Source organism: Microcebus murinus, chromosome 6 (genome assembly GCF_040939455.1).
Source record: "Microcebus murinus isolate Inina chromosome 6, M.murinus_Inina_mat1.0, whole genome shotgun sequence".
In the NCBI taxonomy this organism is placed as follows: Eukaryota; Metazoa; Chordata; class Mammalia; order Primates; family Cheirogaleidae; genus Microcebus; species Microcebus murinus.
Window position 1 is genome coordinate 79,106,405 of NC_134109.1, and position 17,552 is coordinate 79,123,956.

At 38.1% G+C, this 17,552-nt stretch overlaps 1 protein-coding gene across 1 annotated transcript in view; it reads right to left on the bottom strand.

Moving 5' to 3' along the window:
• FSIP1 (fibrous sheath interacting protein 1) overlaps positions 1-17,552 on the bottom strand; it is a 69,648-nt gene that overhangs the window by 19,011 nt on the left and 33,085 nt on the right. The window contains exons 6-8 of the mRNA XM_076004238.1: positions 11,573-11,671; positions 9,476-9,600; positions 7,868-7,978 (exon numbers count right to left, since the gene is read on the bottom strand). Of these exons, the coding sequence (XP_075860353.1) occupies positions 7,868-7,978; positions 9,476-9,600; positions 11,573-11,671 (335 nt within the window). The remainder of the gene's footprint in view (positions 1-7,867; positions 7,979-9,475; positions 9,601-11,572; positions 11,672-17,552) is intronic.

Consider the following 17,552-nt stretch of genomic DNA (forward strand, 5'->3'; position numbering starts at 1 on the left):
AGCATTTACTCCATCATGTCTCTATTAAACACAGGGGAATAAAAGCTAGAGAACAGGGCTAAGTGCTTCAAGGAACACAGGAGAGTGTATTTCTTTGTGGAAGTAAAGAATATTCCTGTAAGTTCAGTATGCAAAAAAGTGGAAATGGTGGGCCACAGCACTCCTTACTTAGATGACCTTCCTAGGCTCTATAAATACTTGTTTGCACCACCCTCATCACATGCTGTTCCCCCATTCCAGCTCATTCTGTGCTCCCCCCAACTCTTCAGCAAACAAATGGACAAGGTTAACTGGGCAGGAGCTGGATGATGTTTTCTAGGATTACTGAAGACTACACCAAAATACCATGAAGCCAGTTTAGGGATAAGAAAAGGAAACAGGCCGGGCGCGGTGGCTCACGCCTGTAATCCTAGCACTCTGGGAGGCCGAGGCGGGCGGATTGCTCAAGGTCAGGAGTTCAAAACCAGCCTGAGCGAGACCCCATCTCTACCATAAAAATAGAAAGAAATTAATTGGCCAACTAATATATATAATATAAAAATCAGCCGGGCATGGTGGCTCGTGCCTGTAGTCCCAGCTACTCGGGAGGCTGAGGCAGTGGGATCGCTTAAGCCCAGGAGTTTGAGGTTGCTGTGAGCTAGGCTGACGCCACGGCACTCACTCTAGCCTAGGCAAGAAAGCGAGACTCTGTCTCAAAAAAAAAAAAAAAAAAGAAAAGAAAAGGAAACAGAAACACATTCACAGGTCATCGGTTGACTAATCACTGGCTGAGGTTATTACTGTGATGACCAATGTGTAGTCACTCTTATGATGACATAAAATAATCCTTTGAAAATCAATAATGAATTGACCAAGAATACATTTGAAAACTTCAATAAAAATATGTAAAACAGGATTTTTTTAAGTCAGAGCATATTTTCTCATAATATGAAAATTTATTGTAATTTTGTGCTAATGGGTCAATAACATGATTCAAAAAATCAAAATTGGGGGGGCGGAGCAAGATGGCGGACGAATAACACCGCCAGACAGAGGGTCTCTGCAGAAAAGACCGATTCTAGCAGAAACTAGAGGAAAGAAACAAGAAGACGAGCATACAGCGGACAAGGGCCGGAAGGAGGGGTACCTGAGACCCCGGGAGACTCCACGGGAGGAGGCTGCGGAGGAGAACTGGAGGCTGAGACCACCGGAGCAGCCCGGAGACCAGCGGCAAGGGTAGGTGGATCTGCTGTTTCCCCTCCCCTGCATTCGGGACTGCTGGTGGGCTCCCCAGCGGGTGGAGAGACCTGCGGTCACCAGCCCAGAGACTGCCGCCGCCTGCCAACGGTGAGCCTGTAGCAGATGTGGCACCAGGTTCCCAACTTCCTCCGGGCACCTCCGTGTGCACGGACCCGAGCCGCGCGGCAGGCGCCATATTGCCTCCTCCCTCCCTCCGCCGACCCTACCCGCGGCTGCCCAGAGAGACAATACAGCCACCAGCCGGAGGCACCTCCAGGGAACGGGACCTTCCCGTTTGGGACCCCACCTGCCCTCCCAGGTGCTGCTGGCACCGTGTTCCCAGGAAAACGGTGCCGACTCAGAGGCTGAGAGACATAGACCCAGCTTGGGCTCCCTGTGGGTGAATTAGGACCGGAAATCCTCTCCCTGGTGGGAATACAGTTTGAACTCTGGGACCCAGAGGTCGGACCTGCAGACCAGATCCCCTGCACTGAGGGCTAGCATTGCCCAGGGCACAGAAGGGTTATATGTGAACAGCCTACTGAGGTCTGTGTGCCTCCAGGGGCGGATCGGCGTCCTAGAGGGCAACCCTCCTCCCAGGAGGAGGCCGTGCGCCCAACCAAGGTGGCGTTCCTGTGCAGGGAACCTCCCCGCCAGCATCACAGTCCGGGGAGGCTTGGTGGCTTGTGGTCTGGCCTGCTGGCAGAGGCCCAGGAGTAGCTGCAGAGTTGGGGAGGGTGGAAAGAAGCGAGGCCTGCTGCAGACTGTGGGTCTCAGACAGCCCCACCCCCACACCCAGACTTTCTGGCTGAGCGGGACCATTCCAGCCCCGCCCTGACAGCAGAGAACAGAACTTTGACCCCTGCTAACGGCCTGAGGGCAGGCTTACCCAACCCAGCTCCGCCCAGAACCAGAGCTGATAACAGGACTCAAAATCAACACCATAGCCTGTTCCTCCAAGCAAACGCCACCTACTGACAGGGACGGCATCTTGCACAGCCTTTCCACGGCACCCACTGACTCAATATACAGGGAGTGGTCCAATTTCACCCACAGGCACCACCTAACGCCTCAGAAACTAGACAAGGTGTGTGAATACCCAAACAATAACCTAAGGAAAGAAACAACAACTGATCGACATGGGAAGAAATCAGCGAAAGAACTCAGGAAATATGAAGAACCAAACGGAAAACACACCCCCAAAGAGGAGCACCAGCCCCCTAGAAACGGACACCGACCAAAATCAGGCAACCAATATGACAGAAGAGGAATTTCGTATGTGGAACATAAGAACACTCACCCAGCTGCAACAACAACTCAACAACCAACACCAAGAAACCACAAAAAGTCTCCAGGATATGAGAAAAGAAATAGACACATTGAAGAAAAGTGTAACCGAACTCCTGGAAATGAAGAATCAATTCAAGGAACTACAAAATACAGTGGAAAGTCTCAAGAGCAGGGTAGATGAAGCAGAAGAAAGAATCTCAGAGCTTGAAGATAACACCCTCCAATTAAATAAATCAGTCACAGAAATAGAGCAGAGAAACAAGAGAAAAGAGCAAAGTCTACAAGAGCTGTGGGATTATGTGAAGAAACCTAATGTGAGGGTCATAGGGTTACAGGAAGGGGAAGAAGACAACACTCAAGGGTTGGACAAGCTGTTTGAAGATATAATAGAGGAAAATTTCCCAGGCCTTGCTCAAAATCTTGATATACAACTTCAAGAAGCTCAGAGGACCCCTGGGAGATTCAACGCAAACAGGAAGACGTCACGACATGCAGTCATCAGACTAACCAAAGTATCAACAAAAGAGGCCCTTCTAAGAGCTGTAAGACAAAAGAAGCAAGTAACATACAAGGGAAAGCCAATTCTAATAACATCAGACTTCTCTAATGAGACTTTACAAGCAAGGAGAGACTGGGGCCCCATTCTCACTCTTTTGAAACAAAACAATGCCCAGCCTAGAATATTATTCCCTGCAAAACTAAGCTTCGTATATGAAGGAGAAATAAAAACATTCTCAGACAAGCAAAGGCTCAGAGAATTCACCAAGACAAGACCAGCCCTACAAGAAGTACTTAAAACAGCGTTATGCACGGAACATCATAAAAATAACCCACGGATATAAAAACAACCAAAACCTAAAGATATTAAAGGCCAGATATTACAATGGCTCAAGACAGAAATCATAGCAACAACATCCAACCCAACAGAATGATCAGTAATCTACCTTTCCTATCAGTTCTCTCAATAAATGTGAATGGCTTAAACTCTCCACTCAAGAGACATAGGCTGGCTGAATGGATAAGAAAATACAGGCCAAGTATATGCTGTCTTCAGGAAACACATCTAACCTGCAAGGATGCATATAGACTAAAAATCAAAGGGTGGAGATCAATATTCCAAGCAAATAGAAGCCAAAAGAAGGCTGGTGTGGCAGTTCTAATTTCAGACGATTTAGTTTTTAAACCAACAAAAGTAGTAAAAGACAAAGAGGGTCATTATATAATGGTGAAGGGCACAGTCCAACAAGAAGAGATAACAATTTTAAATATATATGCACCCAACTTAGGTGCACCCAGATTCATAAAGCAAACCTTACTGGAGCTAAGCAAATGGATTAATACCAACTCCATAATCGCCGGAGATTTCAACACCCCACTGACGGCACGAGACAGATCCTCCAAACAGAAAATTAATAAAGAAATAATGGACTTCAACAAAACTCTAGAACAATTGGGTCTGACAGACATCTACAGAACATTCTACCTAAAATCCACTGAATATACATTCTTCTCATCAGCTCACGGTACATTCTCTAAGATTGACCATATCCTAGGACACAAAGAAAATCTCAAGAAATTTAAAAAAATAGAAATCATACCATGTACCTTCTCAGATCACAGTGGAATAAAACTAGAAATCAACCCTAACAGAAACTCACATTTCTACACAAAAACGTGGAAATTAAACAACCTTCTACTAAATGATTACTTCGTAAATGAAGAAATCAAGACAGAAATAAAAAACTTCTATGAAGAAAACGACAATGGAGAGACAAGTTATCAACTCCTCTGGGACACAGCTAAAGCAGTTCTGAGAGGAAAGTTTATCTCCATAAATGCCTATAACCAAAAGACAAGATGATCACAAATAGACAATCTAATGAAACGACTCAAAGAGCTGGAAAAAGAAGAACAGACCAACCCCAAACCCAGCAGAAGAAGTGAAATCAACAAGATCAAATCAGAACTAAACGAAATTGAAAACAGGAAAGCTATTCAGGAGATTAATAAAACAAAAAGTTGGTTCTTTGAAAAAATAAACAAAATTGACACACCATTGGCTAAGCTAACGAAAAGCAGAAAAGAGAAATCTCTAATAAGCTCCATCAGGAATAAAAAAGGAGATATCACAACTGATCCCAAAGAGATACAAGATACAATTTATGAATACTACAAAAATCTTTATGCACACAAACTGGAAAATGTGGAGGAAATGGACAAATTTCTAGAAACACACAGCCTCCCTAGGCTCAACCAGGAAGAAATAGATTCCCTGAACAGACCAATCTCAACAGCTGAAATAGAAACAGCAATTAAAAATCTCCCTAAAAAGAAAAGTCCCGGTCCAGATGGCTTCACACCTGAATTTTACCATACTTACAAAGAAGAACTAGTACCTATCTTGCAGAAACTATTCCACAACATCGAGAAGAACGGAAACCTCCCCGACACCTTTTATGAAGCGAATATTACTCTGATACCAAAACCAGGAAAGGATGCAACAAAAAAAGAAAACTACAGACCAATATCCCTAATGAATATAGATGCAAAAATTTTCAACAAAATCTTAGCTAACCGAATCCAGACACTTATCAAAAAAATAATCCACCACGACCAAGTGGGCTTCATCCCAGGGATGCAGGGATGGTTCAACATACGTAAATCTATAAATGCAATTCACCACATAAACAGAAGCAAAAACAAAGACCACATGATTCTTTCAATAGATGCAGAAAAAGTTTTTGACAAAATTCAACACCCTTTCATGATACGAACACTTAAGAAAATAGGCATAGAAGGGACATACCTAAAAATGATACAAGCCATCTATGACAGACCCATAGCCAACATCATACTGAATGGGGAAAGATTGAAATCATTCCCACTTAGAACTGGAACCAGACAAGGCTGCCCACTATCTCCACTTCTGTTCAACATAGTGCTGGAAGTCTTGGCTACAGCAATCAGACAGGAAAATGGAATCAAAGGTATCCAAATAGGGGCAGAAGAGATCAAACTTTCACTGTTTGCTGATGATATGATATTGTATCTAGAAAACCCCAAGGATTCAACCAAGAAACTCCTGGAACTGATCAATGAATTTAGTAAAGTCTCAGGATACAAAATCAATACTCAGAAATCAGAGGCATTCATATACGCCAACAACAATCTAATTGAGAACCAAATCAAAGACTCAATTCCCTTCACAATAGCAACAAAGAAATTAAAGTACCTAGGAATATATTTAACCAAAGAGGTAAAAGACCTCTACAGGGAGAACTATGAAACACTGAGGAAGGAAATAGCAGAGGATGTAAACAGATGGAAATCCATACCATGCTCGTGGATCGGCAGACTCAATATCATCAAAATGTCTATACTACCCAAACTGATCTACAGATTCAATGCAATACCTATTAAAATCCCATCAGCATTCTTCACAGATATAGAAAAAATAATTTTACGCTTCGTATGGAACCAAAGAAGACCTCGAATATCAAGAGCAATTCTAGGCAACAAAAACAAAATGGGAGGCATTAATATGCCAGATATCAAACTATACTACAAAGCTGTAGTAATTAAAACAATATGGTATTGGCACAAAAACAGGAATATTGACCAGTGGAACAGATGTGAGAATCCTGATATAAAACCATCCTCATATAGCCATCTCATCTTTGACAAAGCAGACAAAAACATACGCTGGGGAAAAGAATCTCTCTTCAATAAATGGTGCTGGGAAAACTGGATAGCCACCTGTAGAAGGCTAAAACAGGACCCACACCTTTCACCTCTCACAAAAACCAACTCACGCTGGATAACAGACTTAAACCTAAGATATGAAACTATTAGAACTCTAGAGGAAAAAGTTGGAAACACTCTCCTAGACATCGGCCTGGGCAAAGAGTTTATGAAGAAGTCCCCAAAGGCAATCACAGCAGCAACAAAAATAAATAAATGGGACATGATCAAACTACAAAGCTTCTGCACAGCCAAAGAAATAGTCATGAAAGTAAACAGACAACCTACAGAATGGGAGAAAATTTTTGCAACCTATGCATCCGATAAGGGACTGATAACTAGAATATACTTAGAACTCACGAAAATTAAGAAGAAAAAATCAAATAACCCCATTAAAAAGTGGGCAAAAGACTTGAACAGAAATTTTTCTAAAGAAGACAGAAGAATGGCCAACAAACATATGAAGAAATGCTCAACATCTCTAATCATCAGGGAAATGCAAATCAAAACCACAATGAGATATCACTTAACCCCAGTGAGAATGGCCTTTATCAAAAAATCTCCAAACAATAAATGCTGGCGTGGTTGCGGAGAGAGAGGAACACTCCTACACTGCTGGTGGGACTGCAAACTAGTTCAACCTCTGTGGAAAGCAATATGGAGATACCTTAAAGCAATACAAGTGAATCTACCATTTGATCCAGCAATCCCATTGCTGGGCATCTACCCAAATGATCCAGTGACACTCTACAAAAAAGACACCTGCACTCGAATGTTTATAGCAGCACAATTCATACATAATTGCAAGGTTGTGGAAACAGCCCAAGTGCCCATCAATCCAAGAATGGATTAATAAAATGTGGTATATGTATACCATGGAGTACTATTCAGCTCTAAGAAACAATGGTGATATAGCACATCTTATATTTTCCTGGTTAGAGCTGGAACCCATACTACTAAGTGAAGTATCCCAAGAATGGAAAAACAAGCACCAGATATATTCTCCAGAAAACTGGTATTAACTGAGTAGCACCTAAGTGGACACATAGGTACTACAGTAATAGGGTATTGGGCAGGTGGGAGGGGGGAGGGGGGGTATATACATACATAATGAGTGAGATGTGCACCATCTGGGGGATGGTCATGATGGAGACTCAGACTTTTGGGGGGAGGGGGGGAAATGGGCATTTATTGAAACCTTAAAATCTGTACCCCCATAATATGCCAAAATAAAAAAAAAATTAAAAAAAAAAAAACAATAACAAACATGAAGTTAAAGAGATCCATGGTTTGACCAACGTAGAATATATTTTTAAAGTTTTTCTTAAAACCACTATTTTTAAAAAATACGTATACACACATTCACTTTTAGCTTCTCGGGTTAGGACATGGAAACCAGCATATTCTGCATACTGCTCTGTATCTTGCTCATTTCCACTTGAAGCTTTTCCTGTTTTTCTGCATAAAGAATTTCTTTATTCTTTTTGAAAGTTGTATAGTATTTCACTGTATAGACAGCATAATTTGTTCAATAAACCCTAGTGATGAACGTTAAAAAAAAAAAAAAAAAATCAAAATTGAGAAGTGGAGAGGTCCCTGACTGTCACCGTTTACATACCTCGGAACTGGACATCCCCGAACCTCGATCATCCAAGTCCTTCAAAAGCTCAACCAGCCTTTTCTTCTCGCTGTCAATCATAACCACTGGGTTTCTTGAATTCTTGGCCAACTACAGAATTTATTAATGGAAAACATTAAATGCTCAAAGGAATTCATAGTTCAGGAAAATTAAAATGGGACCTGAGGCTTCCACAGTCCAGATATATTTAGGTAAAATTTGTGAGATTAGGTGTTTTATGTTTGCTAGGTACTTTTATTTTATGCCAAATTTTTTATATAGGGCCATTCTCCAAGCAAAGACATTCCCACTATAAGCAGGCCCTCTTGCTAACCATTCCAACAATCATTTTATTAAAAAGTAATAATAAAACAAGCACTTTTCAAATCTCCTTTATATTATTTTATATTTTTTGCAAAACACATTTCCTGAGACATTTGGAAGGAAGCTTCTTGTCACTTTCTCTGTGGCACTTATCCACTAAATGAAACTGCTTTTAAATTTCAAGACTGTCATATAAGGAAGTTAAAGAAACATTCAGTTACTATTGCTAAAAGGGGAAAGGGAAATCTATAGTGGATCTGTTGTCTGTGTCAGCAAGAACTTGGATGTGGTGGACACTCCACTGCTCTTGGAAAATTAAACAATAAACAACATACAACAGGCCGGTGCAAAAACAGAGACAGATCACGTCAGAAAAGGTTTCCTGAAGAAGGTCATACAAACATGAAGCACAGAAGAATCAAGAATCCCAGAGGCCAGTCCTGGCAGTGGCAGGCTGCCCCAGGAATCCAGTCTGCCTGGAAGTGATATGCCAATTGTGGGGGGAGTATCACACTTGAACTGTGAAAACTTACTTAACTCTCTTCTCTTGGCAATACTTCACATTCACCAATGTGGCTTTCTAGTGACTAGTTGCTCAAGTGGTTTGCCATGAGCTTCCATCCACCTCACTACATTTCTTGTTGTAAGTTAATTAACTAGCATTCTGGTCTAATACAGGACCCCTCGTGCCCTTGGTTAGTCTGAGTCTATCTTGAAGACAAACCAAGTCAGGCTGCAGAGCCTGTAAGACCAAGGACGAGTGCCTGAAGGAGGAGCTAATCAAAGCCAGTGACCAGCTGCCGGGAGGTTCAGTGAAGGGTAGACAAGTCGGCTTCTCCAGCCCTGCTGCTCTGCCAGGAGCATTTTCCATTCTAAGTTCTAAACTCACTAGCTATAAAATCAGTCTCATTATTTTAAAAAACCAATTTTACTAATATGCAGTTTGAAATCTGGGAAACATTATCCAAAGCTATCATCTAAATAAATGTTTTTCAAATTGCAGGTACCAGACACTGTCCAGACTATTTCTGGACAGTGAAATAAATGCTAATTACAGCCAGCATTTTTAAAAAGGGATAGGATAGGATAGGATGTAATGGAATAGAAAACATAAAATAGTGAAGTATTGGTTTATAAAACTTTTCCTTCAGTTATATATGCTGGTTCAATTACATATGTACTTATCATGGTCAAAAAAGTATTTAAAGACACTGAACACAATAATTGCCATTTCTGCAAACCATTTAGTCTGAAATTCTGGCTTCTGAATTTCTAAGTACATACCTCAATGTTTCGCTTAATAAAATCCTGGTTGTGTTTACCCCTGAGCTCAATCTTTTCTGTATTTGAGAAAGATTTCTTTTCTGCCTTGATCAATGACTCATTTCTTTCCACATCATAGGTAAAATCTAATATTAAAAAAGTTCAAAATTGTTTCATAATTACAATTATCAATTATGCTAAAAATTCACTTTAAACATACACTATTAATAAAATATATAAGAAATAAAACACACATAAAAGAACTTCTAAATTCCAGATCCAGAAACATAATATATACGGAGATTTATGCTTAAAAAGATAAATGTGCTACCATAACTTCCAATGAAATTCTCATAAAACTTCTTGTATTATTCATTATCATGTATCAAACTTCTTCCTGTTGATTCCTTGGAAATGATGAGAAATATGAATAGAACTGCAAGTCAGACATGTAAAGAAGAAATCTCTGATGTTATAGGGATACAAAAATATGTATTTTATTTTAGTCTTTATATAAAACAAAAATTTCCCTCGAGACTAGGCCATTTCCTGCTATTCCACTAATTTGCCATCACTCTTTCTGAACAATAAACTTTCTGTTCAAGCCTGTCTTTTAAGCAGGATCTGGAGTCAAGTGTCCTAGATGCTGTACATCTCATGTGCACAAACCCCTGGAGCTCATCCTCACTTTGTCACTTTGCTCAACCTTTGATGAGAGTTATGAGTAAACTTCAGGGATATTTAGACCCCAAGTGCTCAAAACAAGAGTAAGAAAAATACTGTGGACTCTTATTCCCTTCATTAAATGTCTTATTTTTACTGTGTCATACTTAAAGTTTTCAAAACAAGATCATGTGAACCCTTCATTAAAGCTCTAAAAATAAGCATAAAGAAGAAGAGCCTCTATAAATGACAAATGGAGTTCACCCTACAAATAGGACAAATTGCCACATTGAAATTCAAAAAGGAAAAAAACACCAGTCAGTGGCTCAAGCCAAACAAGATTTACTTAAATGTTACCTTTGTTTCATAAGAGAGGCTACCTCTATAAAAAAGGGATTAAGGGAGCTATCAGTTGTTATATTTACAGTTAGTTATCAAATATCCAATACAAATTTAACCATTAAAGAATAAATTTTAATGAAAATAGCTGGAAAGAACTAGGAAGAAAGTAAGATCTCTGGACTTAAATTCTTTCCAAACAAAAATAGATTTGAGTAAAAAAAATATTCTACTCAAATTTAAGTTATACAAGTTTCTAGGTAAATCTATGCTTTAAAACAAGGATTTTATTTTTTAAACAATGACATATTATTTTTTAAATCAACAACCAATAGCTAAAGTATGAGTTACTTTTTTGGTGAGTGGCCACATTAGATATAAAATATATGACTTCTTCCCATAATTCAAGTTGTATATAGTCTTTTTAGTTGAAATATGACATTCATTCAGTTGAAGTTTCACATGCTCAAACAATAAAACATTAAAATAACTCAAATTAAATGCAGTCATGTTTACATTTATAATAGAGTTTCTTTAAAATATACTTCTAATAAATTGTAGGCAAAAAAACTTAAATTATCTGGTCAGAACCATCTCACTAGAAACTTCCACTTCTCCTCTCTAGTCTGGCAGTAATATAACTGCCATATTCCCATAGTGACCCCAAACAGTGCTGGGTTTGACCATTGGTAGAGCCAGGGGTAGGCACCTGACCCAGCTGGTCAGTTCTCTAGGTTTATGAAACTGAGCCAACCTATCAATAACTAACGATAGCATATGCTCTTGGGAAACAAAGACAGCTGTCTACCGCCAAGATCATTTTCATAAATTTTTCTTAATTTAAACCAGGTTCTCATTACTTGCAGCTAGCTTTTTAAAAATTCTTTATTATACAAAATTTCAAACATCCCAAAGTAGAGAGAACAGCATGATGAACTCCCGACAACTAGATTCAACAATGATCAACTCATGACCAATCTTGTGCCATCTTGAACCCTGCCTACTTCCACTTACCTCTGGAAAAATTGAAATCAACTCATTTCATTCCTGAATATATCTGTATACAGCTAGCATTCCCTTGTGACAATGTGTATTATCACACAAATTAAAACATACCTTGATTGACATTCTCCATCTGGTTCTCGTATACTTCGGGAAAGACTTGAGTGTGAAACACTGAGAAAACAGTGTCTTCATCCTCATAACAAGAAGGATCTATTAATTCAAAAAGTCACTTGTTCAATACTCACAAAATAAATAAGGAATTGTCTACACAGTTATTTAAAAAAAAGAGAAGATTTAATATTCTCTCCAATGTTCCTCAATCCCTTCCACACACACATTTTTCATAAGACAATATCATTGTTACTTCCAAGTAGAAATGACAATCATCTCTGTATACATGAGCCACTCAAACAAACTACAAAAGTCAAAACAATCAAACAGCATTTCTCTAGAATTTAAGCACAAAAAGGATGTACGAAGGTATACTAAAATACCACATTAACTCTCCAGAGATATCGTATCCAAATCTCAATATTCATAATACAGAGGACATACACACTGAGTCTCTGTAAATGTGGTTTCCTTTTTTCTTTTAGATCCCTAAGGTACAGATTTCAAATATGTGGTCGGTCATTAAGATAAAAGAATGTGTTTGAAAGACATAACTTGGGAGACTCTTAGCGAGTTAGCTTTCTTCTTTTGTGATTTATTTTCTTGGTATAATAGCCATAAAGAAAATAGGACTTTGTTTTCAACTTTTTTTGTTTCAACATAATTTATTTTTATGTTCTTCTATTAGCTAATTCAGACACTATATATTTGCAATAAACTGCTAACATCAATATCTTTTTTTTAAGTTTTTCTCTATACCTTAACATGAGAGAATCTGCCAGGTGTGTGGCACAGAAATGGTTTTGCTTCAGAAAATATGACAAGTCTTGAAGATATTAAAGTATCTACCACTTCTTCATGAAAACAAACTTGGTTCAAACACCCATTCTGAGGTGATACAGGCAAAGGAAACAAGCAGAAGATACGTTCACCCCAACACACAATCACCAAATTCAAAACATACAACTTCCGATATTAAAAACTAATTCATAAATTCCAGCTCCCTAATTTAGAATTCATAATAATGAATTATGAATTGAGATTGATACTACAATGTTAGTCTTTGTACATTCTTTGATGAGTTAACCAAGCAAATTAATGGCAGGGGATAAGCTACTCAGATGACAAAAATGTTTAAAGTAGTTTCTTGAACTTTAATTTCTTTTAGTTCAACCACTATTATCAGGGATCTCAAATAATATTCATTTCATCAAAACAGGCTCAGCAAGTCAGCAAGTTGGCAACATTTTATTATCAGTTTAAGCTATAGCATATTCTTGAAATGGTAATATATTTATTTTCAATCCTATAATTTCTTTTTAATGACAGTTTCACTCAATTTTACACTAAAACACCTATAAAGACACAAATATATAGAAACTTACAATACTGAAAACTATTACAGCAAGACGATATTTGAAGATTTTAAGCCTAGGAACCTCTCTATGTTTAAATTACTCTCATGTTTAAATTACCCTAGTGACCATGTGGCTTTTTGTTCATCATCCCAGTGCTGTTCCTTGCCTCAGAGAGAGGTGTACAACACAGAACAAAGCTAAGCTATAGCAGCTCAGCTTTGAGTTTAAAAGACAGCAGTTTTGAAAGTCAGGCATTCGATTGCAAGAGCTTAACCCCTGAGGAAAAAAACATGCTTTCTGAATTCCAAAAGTCTCCCTTTAGAAATTTCTTCCTTACTATTAAAATGATGGAATTAGAAAATAATCATTCAGTAACCATCATAATAAAAATTGATTCAGATAAGAATCAATGAATGATCAAATGAATGATCAAACTAGTGGGTGAAGTTTGAAAAACAGGATAACAGCCTCAAAGTATCTCCCCACAAGATAACTTCTTATTTCCAAAAGGAAAAACAGTAAGTTTACTACGGATATTTTTTTTTTCCTTCTCAAATACACGTGGAAAAACCTGACAGACACCATTTGAACCATGTGGTCAAAGGTAACATCACCAGGGACAATCAATACTGTGTACTTCCTGACACGATGCACTGAGAAGCACACACTGTCACTTCTAGAGAATCAAGTAGAAACAAACCAACCCAAATTGGAGGACATTCTACAAAATAACAGGCCTACTAGTTTTCAAAAATGCCAATGTCATAAAATACAAAGAAAGACTAAAGAGATATGACAACTAAATACAATGCATGACCTGGGGTTTTCTTTTGCTATAAAGCTGCAGTCCCCAACGCCCGGGCTGCAGATCAGTACCAGTCTGTGGCCTGTTAGGAACCAGGCCACACAGCAGGAGTGAGCCAGTGAGGCTTCATTTGTATGTACAGCTGTTCCCCATCGTTTGCATCACCACATAAGCTCCACCTCCTGTCAGATCAGCTACAGCATCAGGTAGGAGCACGGACTCTACTATAAACTGCGCATGCAAGGGATCTAGGTTGTGCCCTCCTTATGAGAATCTGATTCCTGATGATCTGAGGTGGAGCTGAGGCGGGGATGCTAGTGCTGGGAGCAGCTGCAAATACAGATTGTCATTAGCAGAGAGGTTTTATTGAACGATAAATGTAATGTGTTTGAATCATCCCAAAACCATCCTTCCCCTCACCCCACCCTGGTCCATGGAAAAACTCTCTTCCATGAAACAGGTCCACGGTGCCAAAAAGGTTGGGGACTGCTGCTATAAAGGATATTAGTGAGGGGATTGTCAAAATCTCAATAAATCCTATAGATTGCATAATAGTATTATACCACTTCCTGAAATCAAGAAATGTTAGTTTCTTGGTTGATAGGTACGTGTGTGTGTGTGTGTGTGTGTGTCTCCTTGTGGGGAGAGGGAGAAGGAGAGGAGAGGGAGATTAAGGGAGAGAGAAAAGAGGAAAATGTGGTAAAATGTTAATTTTTGGAGAATCTAGATAAAGGGTATTTGAGAATTCTTTGAACTGTTCTTGTGACTTTAACCCTGAAAGTATGTCAAAATAAACAATTAATAGGAAAATTTTTAATTCCTTTCCTCACTACAAACATTTATGTGAGAAGAAAAAAAAAAAAAAACTCCCTTTAGAGATCAAGAGCCAAAGCTCTGAGGATTGAGCAGAGTTTTTAATAAGAGCCCTGAAAGGGGAAAATTGCAGGATGTGATTTAAGTCGTTTCCTGCCACCTAGGGAAGAAATTAAAGTCCATCCCAGATAAGGGAGGAGGACCTAGAAGAGCATCAGAAGGGATGAGTTTAGAGTAGATGCAAGCGCCACAGTGTGAGGCTGCTTCCTGGCACACATCCACTGGAGGTGCCATCCTAGAGTCTGGAATCCTTAAGAGGATGAGGAAGCCCAGAGCAGAGTGGGCTCTGCCCACTGCACACCTGAAACGCTCGGGAAGGCTCCACACAGGCGCACAGTGCTCCCCAACCACCCGCGACAGCTTCAGAGAAGTAATGGCAATGCAGCGTGTTTACAGGGAGACAGGGTATGGGGTGTTCTCACACACACACACACACAATTCCCTGTGGCTGGCCTGTGGCATGGAGGAGACCAGAAGTTCTCACATGCCCCTGTGCAGAAGCCCAGGGTTGTGAGGAGGAGGTGGCACAGAGTGCAAGGCTCACATCAAATATACAGAGATAGAGAATAAAGCAGTGGTTACCTGGGGCAGGGTAGGAAGGAGGAAATGAGAAGATCTAGGTCTATGGATACAGATATTTACAGATATGTAAATGAACAAGTCTAAAGATCTAGCGTACAACACAAGGACTATAGTTAATAATGGTTTATTGTACCAGGATTTTTGTTAAATGAATAAATTATGGGTGCTCTTGCCATGGGGAAATGGGGGTGGGATAACCATGTGAGATGATGGATATGTTCATTTATTCCACTATAGTAACCATTTTACTATACATATGTATCTCATAACATCATGTTGTATATCTTTAATATGCATAATAAATTTATTTTTTAAAATATCAAAACCATGACTACAATATTATGAAACTCTATATTAATTAGCTTTCAAAATATAGGGCTTATAAAAATTCTGGAAAACAAAGTGAAGTCACCATCACATTTCAAATAACCATTAGATCAATGAGGAAATAAAAATATAATAACAACCTGTGGAGAATAATGAAAATGATGACACCACATACAAAAGAATGTATTATATCGATAAAGCCATATTTGGAAACAAACTCATAGCAATGATGCCTTAATCATATTTTAATAGAAAATAAAATGATCTTAACTAATGAATTTGCTTTATAATTGTTTTCTCTAGCTTCTTCAGATTCATTAGTTAAGATCATTTTATTTTCTATTAAAATATGATTAAGGCATCATTGCTATGATGACACCACATACAAAAGAATGTATTATATCGATAAAGCCATATTTGGAAACAAACTCCTCAAAACTGTCAAGGTTATCAAAAACAAGGAAAGTATGAGAAAGTGTCATAGCCAGGAATAGACTAAGGAGACATGAGCACTAAATGTAATGTAGAATCTTGGATGGGATACTGGAAGAAAAAGGTTATTAAGTAAAGATTAAGGAAATCTGAATAAAGTTGTGCTTTAGTTCACTGATTGTAACAAACTTACCATACTAATGTAAAATGTTCATAATAAGGGATACTGGGTGTGAATAGCCTAAGAGACAAATACTAAAGGCTGAGATCAAACCACTGATAATGGTAGTGGTCACATAGAGAAAAGGTAGAACAAATACTCATTTGAGGAATTGTTACTCAGGGAGGAAATCTCTGTATCAACTTCATAATTTTTCTGTAAATGTAAAACTGTGCTCAAATAAAAACCTTAAAAAAAATTCCAGATTAAAAAAAGTAAAGGAAAACATGAAAAAAATCACAAACAGAAAGGGGATGTATAGACAGTAAGAAAAAGAATTATTATTTAAAAATACTATATGAGGTTTTATGTTAATAAATTTTTAAATCTTGGTGAAATGGATACTTCAAAATCTCAGTAACATGGATGCATTGCCAAAACTGACTCCAGAAAACTAGTAACCTGAAATAGAATAGTTAATATGAAAGACACTGAGAAAAGACTCAGAGAATTGCCTCCAAGAAATTATTTGAACCAGATGGCTTCTCCTGCAAAATCTTTCAAATTTTTAGGGAACAGATAATCCCCATGTTATATAAACTGTTTCAAATCATAGAAATAAATGAGCAGCCACCCCCATTAACTTTATAAAGATAACATAGTCTAATAAAGCAGACAGACATACATATATATACTCTCCACCCCCCAACTCTACTCCCAACACCGTAATACACATTCATGCACACAACCAATCTCACTTATAAGTATAGATGCAAAAATTCTGAATAAATTCAGTCATTCAAACCTGGTACTAAAATAAAAGAATAATCTTCTTTAAAGGGTTGACCAAGGAATAAAAGCCTGATTTAATATTTAAAACTATTAATTTTAAAATGTTAAATACATTGGTCATGAAAGACAAATTTATGATAATTTAAATAGATATTGAAATGCATTCAGTAAGTTTCAATACTAAGTCCTTATAGTTCTCAGAATGGGTATAATTATTTAAAAGGACACAAAAGTGATTATTTTCTGGTATATATTCAGAAACTAACAAGACCCAAGGCAAACAACTAAAGATGATTATAATTAATAAGACAATTTAGTTAAATGTCCAAATAGGAAACAAATTAAAATGTGCAAAAAGTCACTAGTTTTTCTCTATATCATTAATAATTCATTAAAAAATATGATAGGGTAAACACCAATTAGAGTAATAATGGGGTATATAAGACCTATGAATAGCTAAGAAATATAAGACCTATGAATATATAAGACCTATGAATAGCTAATGTATGAAACCTGCAAAAGTTCCCTGATAGATGAAAGACAGTATATGAGACACATACTATGTTCCTATTGGTGTTGTCTCGTAACCATAGGAATACTAATAATAGCTCAATTTATTGAGCACTTATTATGCTCTTTAGAAGAAGCCAA